Here is a 16,072-nt window from a genome sequence, read left to right as displayed (position 1 = left end):
ACACACACACACACACACACACACACACACACACTCCACATGTTTCTCCAGAGGCTTTGCAGCTAGAAAAGAAATAGTTGTCATTTAAGCAGGCCCTAAAGTGAAGCATTTCTTGGTAAAAAGCTTTTTATTTGGGAATGTCTCAAGCACTGTTGACTTTCAGTAATGGTTTCTGCCTGGAGAGTCTAAGTTCATTTCGGTTTTGCCACCAAATGCTTTCTGCCAGCAGTAGAGAAAGTGGCTGTATCTGCCAAAATCTATACCGGAATTCAGAGTGCACAATTTGTTGCTTAGTGGGTTATTTTCTGTCTCTTCTGCTCGACTGCAAGTCCATGAAACAGAGAAGGATCTATTGTGCACACCACTGCATATCCAGGCCACGGCTCGGTACCTCGTGCATAGTGGCCACTCGATATGTATCTATTAAATGAGGATTATGTAGTGGAGAGTCATAGTGGGACCCATGTCTAATTTATCTTTGGAACCTTCACAGAACTTGAAAAAGTAGGTAATCAGTAAATGCCTGTTGAATCACTCAACTGATGAATATGTTGAGTTCTAAGAAACCAACAGGCCACCTACCATTGTAGAAATTTGGCTCCCAAATTGTACCTCATTACTGAGATACTGAGAGAGTGAATTCATGATGTTCAGAGCCCAGAGCTTCCCTGATGAGCTGATTTACATCCCCAAAGTCACTTTCCCTTTACAAATTTTTTCAGCTCCTGCTTGCAGCCTTCAGGGTTTCCTATGTGTGCAAGCACCCCCCCATTCTGATCGTTGTGGGTTTAGCTTACTTCTCTCTGTGACTATCCATATGGATGAAGTATCTACTCAAAAGAGGAGGGGGAAGGGGACTGGCTAGTCTGTATGAATGCCAATCCTTTAAGCACTCAAAACTCAATTCATGCACTGTCCAGCAGCAAAAAACCATGTTCTTTGAGTAAGTTAAATGTGAGTCATTGGAACTGCCAATCGCAAGACCAAATCTCATCTCTAAAAGATTTCAGCGAGTGGGGACTACATATGACATTTTAATTAAGTTCATAATCAATATAACCACATTCTAGGAAAACCAAGCGTTTAGCAGAAACAGAATACTGGCCAGCCACACCATCCATCAGTCCCTTGGCCCTCTCTTCCTTCTCCTCCCCCTCTTCACCTTTCTCCTCTTCCTCATCTTCCTCCTCCACCTCCTTCACCTACCTCCTTTCTTCTCTTCTTCCCCTCTTCCTCCTCTTCTTTCTCCCTCTCCTCCTGAATTCATTTACAGCACACTTCAGGCCTTCTCTGAGGCCTAGACCAGGGCAGGGTGGCCTCAGAGACTGTCCTAGACCATTGCTCTGTATAGTCTCCTTGCAGCGTGGATGCCATAGCAGAGAGGACCACATCCTTCAAGATTCAAGGCAAATGAGTGTGTCTGACCTCAGCCTTCCCACTAGGGCCACATCCCAAAGGACCATTAATTGTAGGCCGAGAGCTAGCTCCCAAGAGATGGAGATGAATGAATGGAAGAATGGGGAGTGGCAACTTACCTCCTGAGCATCCCTCTGCCATCCACATATTTGCCGATTACAGAGCCAGATCTCTGCTTCCAACTTGCCTTGGAAGCAGCTGTGTTTGCCTTGGTTACTTTATCTTTCTGCAGAAACACAATGTGCCCTAAGATCCATGCCGCCTTCACTGAGCAGAAATGAGGCAAGGCTCTAGACAGGGCTCTAAAGTGGACAAGTAGGTCTGGTCTCTCTATTCACAGTCACTCGCCGTGCTGTTTTGCCATTGCCGCCCCCCCCACTCACTGGAAGGCTTCCATGTCCTTTCTAATAATCCAACCAAAGGAACCAATACAAATATAGTGCCTGGGGCCTCTTGTGTTATTCTTTGCAAGAATGCTGATAATTTGCAAGAGGTCAAAGAAGAGGACATAGATATTTAATGCATAGGAAAATCCTCACAGCATGAAAAGCTTCTTTAAGCTTTAAATCACTTTAAGTCACATACTTCTTTGTAGTTTAAATCCCCTCTATCTCTAGGCCCCTGAGTTATGAGATAAGGGCCAGCCTAGAAGGTCAGTTAGCCCAGGGTACTGTCCATCATTCCCACACCAGCCTAAGCTATCTCAGGTCATCTGTGGAATCAGGGCTCAGAACCTTCGCCCTGGTCCCAGAAGAGATGTCTTCCAGGAGATGAGGGGGAGTCGATCAGAGAAAGAGTTCCTCATTAATCAGCCATCCCCTGCTTCCAGAGGACCCATAATGAGAGGAGGAGGAGCTGCTGTGTTCCCAGCACCGCGCGGGCATGGCTTTAATGATTTGAGGAGAATCTTTGATTATTATTCAGTATCAACGGGACTTTATCTCCTTTTCTTTGATTCCTCACTGGTGTTCTTCACTCCCCATCCCCTTTAAAACAGAATGAGTTTGGCAGGTAAAGAGAGGTGAGGGGAAAGGGATTAGGATGACATTTGGTTGGAGGTTAAAAAAAAAATCAGTGATGAGGGGCTGGAGAGATGGCTCAGCAGTTAAGAGCACTGACTGCTCTTGCAGAGGTCCCAGGTTCAATTCCCAGCACCCACATGGCAGCTATAAACCATCCTTAACTCCAGTTCCAGGGGAATCTGACACCCTCTTCTGACTTCCACGGCATTGCACAGGTGCACTCACACATGTGCAGGCAATATACTCATACACATAAAATAAAAACAATAAAATATTTTTTAAAATCTGTTATTCTTCTAATTATAACCATTACCATCACCAAACAAACATGTATAAGCTTAAAACTTGCTTTCATAACATACACAGGTGGGTGGACGGCTGAGATGTTTGCCACTGGTTGGTGACATCAAACAAATGGTGGCGTAACAAGGTCCCTCAAGATGGCAGCATAAACCAGGCTGAGCCTAATTCAGGGCATGCTAACTCTCTGAGGCTGACCATATTTAGGTTACTGCTCAGCCAAGGCGGTAGCACACATCACTCTATTTCCAAGATTTTTTTTTCTCTCTCAAAAGTCTTACAATCTGGATGAACCAGGACAGGAATTACTTTTCCTCATGTGACAGATGGGATTGTAAACCATAGAGGCTAATGCCTTGCCCAGGGACACGTAAGTTCATGACATGATAATCTTATAATTAAGAGGTCACATGAGTCAAACCTGTCCCCATTTTTTTCTCCCCTTAAGATCATCCTATGGCTCCTATGTAAAGGAGAAGATGAGGAAGAGTGTGGAGAACCCCAAATTCTCTTTAGTGTGTCCCACAGTGAAGTCCTGTACATGTGCTGTTTGAGAAAATCTATAGCACAATACTCAGATACAGGAGAAGAGGGGTCTATGTAGGGTAGAAAAAAAAAAGTTCATAAAATCAGCTATGTAAATCATGACATGTGCTATTTAACATTGCTCCCTGACAGTGTAAAGATGTAAAATTTTGATCCAGAGATAGGAAAATTTAAATGAAACAACAAAATGAGCATTTTGACATCAAGCGATAATGACATTTTAACTGCACCATCTCATGGATGGAACTATCACTTCACTTCTGCACCCAAGAAATGTGCATCCCCCTCCCAATATTTGAGTCTGATTGTGCCAAGAGGAAGGTGTTTTCCTTCATGGAAAATCCACAGGCCGTTACCTAGCTGTAGCTTTCATTTTTACTTTTTGTCTTCACTGTGCCCACACAGAGCGGTCCAAGCACAACTCTAAGTGTCAGGACTGTTTGGAGCTGATTGTCACCACTGGACCCCTCTGACCCCGGTCCCAAAGAAGCACTGGTCAGTTACCTGAAAGCTTATATCTCGTTCATCCCGAAGGTGTTTGTTTCTTTCCCTGTGGATAGTAAAAGGAAGTGCTTCAAACACAGAATCTGCAGTTGACAGATCCACTGGCATCCAATTAGTCAGTCAGATAGGTGTAAGGGAAAGCCTCCTACGGAAGGTCCAAGGATGGAGTAGACTCGCTTTCTTTAGGTATGTGGCTAAGGACAGAGGAAAGTTCCTGCGTAAATCAGCTCAGAGGCAGGGGGAGAAGACTGAATGGTCTTGTGACACATATTGCCCTCTGGGAGCACTTAGGGGGTGGGGATGGGGGGGCGTGTCTCCCTGTGGGTTGCTACTGGTCCCTTTCTCTGATAGGTTCCTTCATTTCTGCATCCATGTGTTTGCTCACAGACCTCCTGGAACACATTATTGCTTGACAAATGTTGTTCAGTGTCAGGGACTCCACGCTGAACAGACACAAAGTTCTGGTCTCAGGGAGCTTATGTGTTAGTCAGGGGATGAGTGCTATTGAAAACTAAAGCAGGGAAGTAGGAAAAGAAAAGCTAGGGAGTGCAGGCATTTGAAGTCAAGTAAGCATGGAAAGCCTGGCTGGTGAGGGAATATCTGAGCAGACCTGAGGGAGGGAAGGGGAGCTGGGTAGCTATGGGGGTGGGGGTGTACTATGTGTGGAAGAAACAGAAAGGAGGGCTATGTGGTACTCAAAGAGATGAGGTCAAACAACAATAAATGGGATGGGTCAGGACCTGCCCATTCATAGCCTCATGGGCTACAGTAAGAACTTTGATTCATTCAGTCCAAATGAGACATGAAACTATAGGGGCCATTGGTGGGGTGGGGTAGAATGAGTGGCAGAGTGTGCCAAGGTCTGATTCAGCGTTGAAAGGATCCCCCTGGAACTCCTGCTAAGAATAAATTGCCAGAGACAAAGGTGGGGCCCTGAGAATGAATAGATATTTTTTAAGAGATAGCGATTGTTGGTGACCTAAGTGACTGATCTGACAGAACTGTTGGGTTGGGGAGAAAGCTGGGATGGCGCATGGAGAAGGGGAAGACAGAGATGCAGAATGAGAGAGTCAACAGATGTTCTTAAACTTTGTTGTGAATGGGTTGGAAGTCATGGGAGGCAGCTGGATGGAGATGGGACAAGAGAAGTTAGGTAGGAAATACTACGGTACATCTGTAGATCTCTCCAGAAGAGAGATGTAACCATGGAGAAGGGCGACTCCAAGCACTGGAACAGTCCTTGAGAAAGCAAAAGCAGACCTGAAGGAGGGGAGGGAAGTTTGTGAACCATGGTTGGTGACAGGGATGATGCGACGATAGCTTTTGTTAGAAGCACAGGGGTGGGGGGCTCACCCACCACATCCATGGAATCAAAGACATGGGCACTGGCCACAGAGAGTTGCCATTCTGGCCATCTCTGTGTGCACTGGTGACAGAGCAAGCAAGTTAGTTCTGTGTGCTTATTCTGGCCATCTCTGAAGTGGGAGGAGGGGAGGGAAGTTTGTGAACCATGGTTGGTGACAGGGATGATGCGACGATAGCTTTTGTTAGAAGCACAGGGGTGGGGGGCTCACCCACCACATCCATGGAATCAAAGACATGGGCACTGGCCACAGAGAGTTGCCATTCTGGCCATCTCTGTGTGCACTGGTGACAGAGCAAGCAAGTTCTGTGTGCTTATTCTGGCCATCTCTGAAGTGGGAACACATGCAGATGGTGGGAATGAATGAGTAAAGTGGGTAAGTGAGCAGACTGGGGGTGTGGAGTGCCTGTGGGATTCAGTAAACACAAATGGCTGCAAGATTCTTTCATTAATGCAAGAGGGTAGAAGGAGGGGCCAGGTAGGATTCTGTAACAATGTGGGCTAGCGGCCTGTGACCCAATCTATACTTTTGAAGGGGAAGGACAGGCTCAGCAGTGGTTAGGCACCAATAATCATAGTGCAGGGTGTTGCCATAATATACTGGGTATAACTAGGTCAGGCACTCTGCTGCGTACATAGTGAGCCATGGGATTCGATTTCAGGCAGGCCCCTGGTTGAAATGTTCCCATTCTTGAAAACACTGACCAACAATATGTGATCTGCAGGTGGCCAAGGGTGGAGTGTGGAGGGAAAACTCTAAGAGTGGTGAAGTGAATGTCTCATGTCAGAAGGACCCTCATGCTGGGTGGGCAGCAAGTTGGCAGTCTTGAACCTGAGTGAGAATTCCGTGGACCTGGGAAGTCACCCCTTTATGGCAAAGTATGCTGTGTAGTTTCCTCTCTGGATGGGAGTATCAGAAGCAGTTAAAGAGATGCTACACTGTACGTGTCCAGACGACCCCCTGCTGAGATTTCCATTCACACATACCATCCAGTTCTCCAGAGAGCCCATGAGTTATGGAGGAGACGCATCAGGACAACTGCTTGAGTCACTTACCTGAGTTACATCAGACAACTAGGGGCAGTGCCCGGTCTTGAACCAAATCTTGCTGCAGACCATATGTTCCTAACCCAAGGCTCTGGAACTGTTTCACTTGCCATGACCTGTGCTAGGACAGCAGCCCTCCTCCTGTGTCACACTCCAGTGTTCCTAACCCAAGGCTCTGGAACTGTTTCACTTGCCATGACCTGTGCTAGACAGCAGCCCTCCTCCTGTGTCACACTCCAGCCATGGTCATGGTCTCACCAACCCCCTACATTCTGATGTCACACACCCCCAACTCCCCCCCATTCTCTCTCTCCTAGATTCTTGGTGATTTCACTGATGGGAAAATCTGCCATGCCCTTTCCCTCATCCTAGCTTAAGCTCAGTAACCACACCATGGCACAGACAGAGCTCAGGCCTGTGCATCTGCACAGATGCTAGCCTCTAAGAAGATGGTCCCCCCGGCCATTCATGGAACGCTGTCTTGCCCATGTTTTCCTACTTACTCTCTTTGGATCTGCCCTTCCATTTGCATTTTCCTAAGTACAACAGAAGAAAGCCAAACCTTGTCTTTGTACATCTTGTTCTATTCCTACAGCCTTCCTAAGAGTACAACAGGCCTTCTCGCCAGTGGACTTGCCCAACCTAGAACTCCTTCTGCCGCCCTTCCTGGAGATGCCTGGCTCGTCTCATTCTGAGCACAGCACATCTTAAACAGTGGTGGCTCTTTCAATCCGGTACCACCAAAGATACCAGATACTGATTTCACCTCGCTGTCACAACACCAGACACGAGACCTTTCATAACACACTCGGAAGTGATTCAAAACCACTTGTACTTTAAGGAGGAGGGCCTGCAGCCCTCTGTCACCACGGTTCCCCAAGATGCCATGGAGCAGGCAGTGGGAACAGCTGTGGAAATGTCACAGGCAGAACCAGCACCTTCCCCTTCTGATTTTGCTTTTGTTTGTATGTTCCAGGCCAGTGAATTTGAGTTTATTTCAGTGGGTTTTAGAAGGCCAAAGAAACTTCTTCCTTGGCCCTGTTTGTGACTGATTTACTCATTCCGTGGCTGAGGTAAAATAGTCAGCCAGACATGGATTTCAGTTCTGCATCACTTGTGGCAAATGACTTTGTTTCTCTAATATCAACTTTCTCTCAGTTAACTCGGCATTCACCACTACTGGACGACTCAATACTTTTGGTAAAAGTAGAATTGTATACTCAGCAGAGAGTAAGTTGCCCCATTCAGTTCTACTCCTTTGCTTGAGCAAAGACCATGACCCATACCAGAAGAACATATGGATGAGGCAGAGCCTGACATAAAGAGGAACAAACTGTAGAGGGAGGTGGGCACCTGTATAAATAACCCAATGTCCTCTAGCAGGTGGTACTCAGAAGTCCAAACCATGCACTGGGGATGAGGGGAATGTGGGCACACTCAGCATCAGTGTCGCTCCAGTATGCAGGCTGGGAGTGACTCCCTGACCAGTCAGTCTTTCCAACTCAAGCACCTGGGATGCATTGACTTACCTTAGGAAATCAAGCTGCTTCAGGAGGCTGGACTTCTCCCGCTGTAGACTCTCTGTCACTCTGTATACTTCCCTGGGTGAGGGGGAGACAAAGCAGGTGGGTGATGATGGCCATGGGGAGATGGGCAGGGGACAGGGGAAGGAGGATCTCAGCTACCATCCTACTGGAAACCAGCAGGGTTGTCAGACATCCTTTCACAAAAGGAAAGAAGGAAAGGAAGGGTGGAAGGGAGAGAGGGAGAGAAGGAGGGAGGGAGGGAAGAGGGGAGGAGGGAGGGAGGGAGGAATGAAGCAAAAGTGGGCAGAAGTGGGAAACCTGATTAACTCCACAGTTCCCTCATCTTTGCCTCTTTCTCCAAACCTCAGAGCAGAAGCTAAATGGTTCCTCAGTCTTACCATAAAGGATCCAGAGTTCGCCATCTCCACAGCACAACAGGCTCTGCTGGGGGGCATCCAGCAGCCTGATCAATCTGTCACCTTAGTCATCCTTCTGCCACCCCACAGTGTCATCATGGAGGAGTTAACAACAGCACCAGCCTGGGGACCCTCTGCCAAGTGCCTAACAATGCCTCCTTCAGAGGTATCTGTGTTCTTTCCTTTTTCCTCCTTTATAGAAAAATTGCAAAGTCACTGGGCTACCATAACTGAATCAAATTCTAAGTTCAGTTCAGACAATCCTAATTAAGAAACACAACTTTGCTGGCTCCTGCAGAGCTGCAAATTCCTCACATTTTATTACCAATTATATTTAATTTCAACTTAAGGGAAAAGAATGCATTTCCCATTATCTACACTGGGTCCCCAAGCCCCTGTGTAGGACTCTGCTCTGATTAGCAAGCCACAGGCAGCCCTGCCTGTTCCTGTCTGGGCTCTGGTTGCTGACAGGTCTGTAACCAGCTGTGTGGTTCTCCTGCCCAGCCCCTGCTCAGCCCCTGCTCCTGTCCCCCGTTGAAGACAAGCCGCTCACTGGAGAGCCAAGGTCTGCATCTTCAGTGTTTGACTGAAAAACCTACGTCTCAAGGCCTTTGGGTGTTCTCTGGCCCTGTGTACAGGACCAGGAAACACAAAAACAGACGCATATGTGTGTGGCATACTTACTCAAATGCATGTTTATCTGTTTTTTGTCTAGTCAACACATATCTGTGGTGATACATGTACATATATATGTATGCATATTTAGATGTATCTGATTACATATCTTTTTGTGTTAACTGCAGGACTTTTTTTTATTTTTTTGAGACAGGGTCTCCTTGTAGCCACAGTGGGCCTGGAACTCACTGTGTAGACCAGGCTAACCTAGATCTCACAGAGCTACATACTGGGATTAAAGGCATAGGTCACCATGCCCAGCTCAAAGGGCATTTTGCATCAAAGTCACTTGGCTATTTGACTGACTTTTCAAGTCCCTCTGATCTGGGGGACCTGCCTCTCCCTGGGTGATAGACCAGGAAGGAAGGGATCTGATGGGTTTTGTTGTAGTGGTTGGTGGGAGGTTTGTAGTTCCCCTCAGGGAAATAGATGAGCTATGGAACATTCTCAAATACACTGTCGAATGAAAAATTGCAAAAGGAAAAGTGAACAGTGTGTCTGGATTATTGCTGTTTAGGAAATGAAAGTGTGTGTGTGTGTGTGTGTGTGTGTGTGCATTTGTGTGTGGATGTGTGTGTACATATACATGTGTATGCACGTGGGCATGTGTTTGCACATGAACAGCAGACTCTAGAAGGATTCACAGGAAGCTGGGGCTGGTAGCTTCTGAGTGACAGGAGACAGGGGTCACAGGAAGAGCCAGACCCCTTTTGCAGAGCTATCCTTTAGCTCCTTGTCATAGACTACATCTTCAAAATAAGAGTTAATTAAAAATAAGCACAGAGGCTTTGCTTTTCAGCTGACCTTCATTTTTATGTTATCTTGCTGCCTGGGAGCTCTTTTATCTCATTTTAAAATCTAGTTTTCCTACCTTCAGCGTCTTCAGAGAATAGGAAAATTAATTTTGTCTGTTTGGAATTCTTGCTGATAAGTGATTGAGTCTGTTTACCTCCCATCTCCGCCCTCTCCCCTCCCATCAGTTTTGAAGCATCATTGCATCGAGAGACACTTGCCAGGGACACAGAGGAAAACCAGCAGCAGAAGGCTATGGTCCTATTCTGGCCCTATGTGACACCTCTCTGGGCCTCTGTTTCTTCCTAAGTAAGAAATAAAGGCAGTGGATTGGAGTTTTATGGTGCTGTCAGTGGTGTTGGTCTGAAACTCTTCTCCAGAGAACATTCAGGGCTCTTCCTGGGCATCATCCCTGGCCTCCCTGGGTGGGAGGGCTGTCTTGAGTCCACTATAGTTCGACAAGATGCTCCAAGCTCTCCCAAACAGGTCTCCTATTTCTCTCTTCCTCCTCACCCTCTTCCCTCCGTCTTTTCAGGGATTGCATTTCTGGCTTGGTTAATTAACGTAAGACTTTCAAAGGCTTCTGATCCCCACGCTGTGTTAGTTTCCATTCCCTGCCTTAATGTTTCTGCCTTCAGATGTTTGCGGCTTTGAGAGCTTGATTGGATTTGAAGCGTGAAGCACCTGAATCCCAATTTTGTCTGTAAAGTCAAGTATCTGTGCCTTGTTGCCTGCTCTCAGTGAGGGGGAACTGAGTCTGTCTGTTTATAATGAAATACGTGGTAGTCCTGCCTGGCCATCCAAGCACCTGGATGGGAGTTGGGCTTTGTTCTAAGCCAGCTACTTGAGGGTCATTTATTTGTTTTACAACTAGAGATATCTTACTAGGGTGAAACTCTCAAACACATTTCCTCCTCCTTACAGGCAGTCATCCCAAAGGAAGGGACTCCACATGGCAGTGGAACATCTGGAACGTTTTGGCTGCAGTCTATGTACTAGAATCTTGCTGTCACATACGCAGAGGAGGGCTTTCACCTGGTTGTGAACCCTGGTTGATCCTAGTGTCCCTTGCTGGGAAATCAGACCTCTGGTGCTCCCTGATGCTTTTTTAAGCTCAGGCACACAATGACCCCGCTGGAGCAAAGAGCACATGAGTGAATGAAGGGAGGTGGGGTCTCTCTGTGCAGGTGTGCCTGGCTCCTATTCTCTGGGTTGTCAGCAACATGTATTAGCACTTAGCATACAGGACTTTGCTAGCCTTATTTATCCATCAGAGATGATGATCACAGCACCAGCCACTTAAGGACACAGCATGATGAACAAGGGTGAGAGCAAGTGAGGCATGCTTATGGTACTTAGCACGGAATCATTTGCAGTAAGTGTTTTTCAGGTGAGGAAGTCAATGATATGTGGATAAATGAATGGCTAAGGAGCTGGAGAGATGGCTCAGAAGTTAAGAACACTGACTGCTCTTGCAGAAGACCTTGGTTCAAATTCAAGCATCCACACGGTGGCCAACAACCATCAGTAACTTCAGTTTCAGGGGCTCTGTCACCCTCTTCTGTCCTCTGTGGGCACTGTATAACATGAGTGCACTTACACATGTGTAGCTATAACACTCATACATACAAAAATAATAGAATGGCTAAATAAACAAGTGAGGCCCTGAGCCCTGAGCTCAGAGTCTTTTGCTCAAACACCTGATGCTTCAAAGCTCAATGACTGCCCTTCAGCCACAGGTGCCTCTGCCTAGCTGGCTCATCCCAGTGACCAGAGGGACACCAAGAACAGTACAAGTGACACACAGAAGTCAGGCCCTGAGAGGTGTGGGGTTTCCTCATGGGCTTATATAGTCTGCTCAGAGTAACATGCTGGACAAAATGGCCAGGGCTGGGGTGACAGTTCCAGGGCTCTGCCACATATCAGTCACATGATCTGCTGACCTCAAAAGCCTCTCTACTCTCATCCATCTGAAGCTCTAGTTCCCTAGTCTACCACAGGCACCCAAGACCTACCTGCTCTCTTGGCCTTTTCCCAGGCTGCCTCCTACATGGGTAGAATAGCAAGTCTTTCTAATTGCATAACAAATTTCCCAAGACAGGAGACCAGGGCTACTTCTTGTCAACCCCAAGTCATGCCTAGCCCAGCAGTGCTTTGCTTAGTAGTCTCAGAATTCTTGAAGAGGGTTAGATGTCTCAGGGAGCATCAGGAAGGGAGGTGACGTTCATGCCTGTAATCCAAGTACTCAGGAGGTTGAAGCAAGGAGGGAGTTCAAGGCCAGCCTGGGCTACATAGTGAGGCACTGTTGAAGAAAGGAAAGGAGAGGGAAGGAGAGAGGGAAGAGTCTCAGGGAGCAAGGAGCCCAACTCTGCATTTCATAGGCCAGGAGACAAGTCTCTGGGAGGGGACCTCCTCATAGGAAGCAGGAGGCAAAGCACCCTGCAGTGACTAGGACTCACATCTCTTTCTCCTGCTGCAGTTCCTGGGCCTCTTGTTGGAGGCTCTCCAACTGCTCCTGGGTTTCCTGGAGCTCTCTGGAGGTGCGCTCTAGCTCCCGGGCCAGCTCCTGGTTGGTGAGTCTCAGCTTGGTGTTCTCAGCCTTGGTTTCGTGCTTGTCGTTATGCAGAGCTGTGCACTGGCCTTCCAACTGCAAAAGAAGTGGGGGAGAGAGGACTGATGATGATGATCGGAGTGGGAACTGTCACTGCCCCACAACCCACTGCCCTCAAACTTGCTCCTTCCCTCCCAGGAGGAACTTCTACAGGGAGGAGGGACTTTCACAAGTCATCCCATTCCTTCTATCTCCACATGGGGCTGTTAGATAGGCCTGGGATGGTCTCATGCCATAGGATACTAGCGATGGAAATTTCAGTCTGTATCTCCCCTCCCAAAGACGCATGGGCTTGAGACTTCATCTAAGTCCTTTTTGTCGTCCAAGGCAATTTCTTTGCCTCAGTCTTCAATGGGAACAGAGAAGAGCTAAGTGGCAGTTTTCATAAAGCCACCCACCCTTCTTTAGGGTGCATGCTGATAGGAACTTTATTTATTCAATTTTTCTTCTTCCCTCAGCTACAGGAGCCCAATTCCCTTCAACTAAAAGAATGTTTTGTTTGGCTGCCATAGTCCCTGAAAATTCAGAGGGAAAAACTAAACCAGGTCAAACTGATCCTGTGTCTTTTCTTGTGTCCCTAAAGCAACTTAAAAATGTGCATTTTGATAACTTCAGCTTTTCTTGGCTGGTGACTAGGCTTTGTAGGTCTTCGAAGCCCCACCAGAGGAAGACTCACACCAGGCAAATAGATCATAATAAATGTGGTTAATGAATGTGGCCAGTGAGGGGAGGAAGGTGTTGAGTCCCTCAAGAGGCTCTGGTGTGGTCAGGCAACCATGTGATACTTAAATAGAGTGGCAATCGTTCATTTGAGGGATAAATATAATTGCTAAGAACTTAATGCTTAACAGTGAGGAGCTGAAGGAGGAGCAAGACAAGGCACAACTGTAAATGGAGAATGGGAACATGGCTGGAAGATGTCAGAGTTCAAATCTTGCTGTGGAAAAGAGAGAAGTCCAGACTGAAAGGTCAGTAATCATCATCAGCACCATCACCATCATCACCACCACCATCATCATCATCACCATCACACCATCATCATCACCATCATCATCATCATCACCACCACCATCATAATCATCATCTCATCATCATCATCACCATCACATTATCATCATCACCACCATCACCATCATCATCACCACCACCATCACCACATCATCATCATCATCACCATCACCATCACCACCATCATCATCATCATCACCATCACATTATCATCATCACCATCATACCATCACCATCACCATATCATCACCATCATCACCACCATCACCACTATCACCACCATCATCATCACCACCACACCATCATCACCACCATCACCATCATCACCATCATCACCATCATCATCATCATTACCATCACATTATCATCATCACCATCACATTATCATCATCACCACCACACCATCATCACCACCATCATCATCATCATCACCATCACACCATCATCATCACCATCATCACCATCATCATCACCACCACCATCACCACCATCATCATCATCATCACCATCACCATCACCACCACCATCATCATCATCACCATCACATTATCATCATCACCACCACACCATCATCACCACCATCACCATCATCACCATCATCACCATCATCATCACCATCATCACCATCATCATCACCATCATCACCATCATCATCACCATCATCACCATCATCATCACCATCATCACCATCATCATCACCATCATCACCATCATCATCACCATCATCACCATCATCATCACCATCATCACCATCATCATCACCATCATCACCATCATCATCACCATCATCACCATCATCATCACCATCATCACCATCATCATCACCATCATCACCATCATCATCACCATCATCACCATCATCATCACCATCATCACCATCATCATCACCATCATCACCATCATCATCACCATCATCACCATCATCATCACCATCATCACCATCATCATCACCATCATCACCATCATCATCACCATCATCACCATCATCATCACCATCATCACCATCATCATCACCATCATCACCATCATCATCACCATCATCACCATCATCATCACCATCATCACCATCATCATCGTCACCACCATCATCATCATCACCATAATCACCACCATCACCATCACCACTATCAGCACCATCACCATCATCATCATCACCATCATCACCACTATCACCACCATCACCATCATCACCATCACCATCATCACCATCACATCATCATCACCATCATCATCATCATCACCATCACACCATCATCACCATCATCATCACCATCATCACCATCATCATCACCATCATCACCACTATCACCACCATCACCATCATCATCATCACAACACCATCATCACCATCATCATCATCATCACCACCATCACCATCATTACCATAATCACCACCATCACCATCATCATCATCACCACAACACCATCATCACCACTATCACCACCATCACCATCATCATCATCATCACCATCATCACCATCACTATCATCATCACCATCACCACTACCATCAGTAGCAGCAGCAGCAGCAGCAGCAGCAGCATCCCCAGCCTGAGCAAGAGTGTCTTCAAGCTTGTTTTCTTATGTTCCAAAGGAAGCAATGTGTTTGGGTCTGTCCAGGGCTAGATTTCTTCCTGAACCAGGCAAAATGAAACTTGAGGCCTGTGCCACCCTGGCCTGTCTCCCATGAGCCCTTGCTCTGCTGAGGAGGCTGGAGAGTACAAAGTTTACCCTGGTAACCAATCTTCCTGGCACTGTAAGCCAGGTGTCCCCAGCCCCAGCACTGACCACTGCCTTACAGAGCATACCCAACAGCCTGTTTCCCTAGTCAGGCAGCAAGAGGAGTGGTTGGTGTTTGCACCCAGCCTGCAGGTCTATGTCACCAGGAAGCCATGACCCCATCCAGACATGTGGTCAGTTATTTGATGAACCCCTTCCAGCTTGGGGTGTCCATGGCTACATTAGAGGGAGAAACATGTCTGCACCACCCCTAAAATACCAGTTTCTCTGGGCTCTCCATTCCCTCCTTCCTTTGACAGGGTGCTGGAATCAGGTCCAAGTTCTAACATTTAGGGAAGTTGTTGGGTACAATGATGTGAAATTGTCTGTGGATCCCTAGGGGTTGGGGGTTCATGGGGACTTCTCCAAGTTAGGCACCTTATTTATTATTTATTTATTCATTTATTTATGTGTGGCTGCTTGTCTGTATGTACACCATATGCATACAGGTGCCCTCAGAGGCCAGAAGAGGGCGTCAGATGTCCTGAAATGAGTTATAGGCAGTTTATGAGCTACCTGATATGGGTGCTAGGAACTAAACCTGATATGGACCTCTCCATGTCCTGCCAAGCCAAATCTGATATGGTTGCTAGGAACTAAGCAGTAAGGGCTCTTAACCACTGAGCCATCACTTCAGTCCCTGTGACCTCTTTTTAAATTTAAAATATTTTTTAGTTTTTTGAGACAGGGTCTCACTATGTAGTCCAGGCTGACTAACTATGTAGCCAGGGCTGTCCTGGAGTACACAGTCCTCCTGCCTCAGTCTCTCCAGTGCTTGGCTTACAGTCATGTACCACCACATTCAACTCACCTGGAACTTTAAATGTTACCTTGTGCAGACACGTGGTTCTACTCAGAACAAATTTAGAAGTCCATGCGTAGATGTCAGAGGAGTTGGGCAAGAGGCAGAGATGAGCTAGAAGGAAGAGCAGGGGCCTTGACGTGATTGCTGTGACCTACCCTCCTCTGCTTCTGGTTGAGCCTCTCCAGCTCCTGCTCCTTGGCTGTCAGTTTCTTTTCTAGCTCCTGACTGCGGGCCTGGAACCTCTCCGTGTCCTGCCAAGCCA

At 47.0% G+C, this 16,072-nt stretch overlaps 1 protein-coding gene across 1 annotated transcript in view; it reads right to left on the bottom strand.

The window, feature by feature from the left end:
• Positions 1 to 16,072, bottom strand: part of Cracr2a (calcium release activated channel regulator 2A) — a 74,469-nt gene that overhangs the window by 24,011 nt on the left and 34,386 nt on the right. The window contains exons 6-10 of the mRNA XM_029559839.1: positions 15,966 to 16,061; positions 12,067 to 12,254; positions 7,728 to 7,799; positions 3,789 to 3,834; positions 1,536 to 1,642 (exon numbers count right to left, since the gene is read on the bottom strand). Of these exons, the coding sequence (XP_029415699.1) occupies positions 1,536 to 1,642; positions 3,789 to 3,834; positions 7,728 to 7,799; positions 12,067 to 12,254; positions 15,966 to 16,061 (509 nt within the window). The remainder of the gene's footprint in view (positions 1 to 1,535; positions 1,643 to 3,788; positions 3,835 to 7,727; positions 7,800 to 12,066; positions 12,255 to 15,965; positions 16,062 to 16,072) is intronic.

The sequence above is a fragment of the Nannospalax galili genome, unplaced genomic scaffold (genome assembly GCF_000622305.1).
Source record: "Nannospalax galili isolate Female #2095 unplaced genomic scaffold, S.galili_v1.0 scaffold589, whole genome shotgun sequence".
NCBI lineage: Eukaryota > Metazoa > Chordata > Mammalia > Rodentia > Spalacidae > Nannospalax > Nannospalax galili.
The sequence above is the reverse complement of the archived record's forward strand: the minus strand, read 5'-3'. Positions and strand labels throughout refer to the sequence as shown.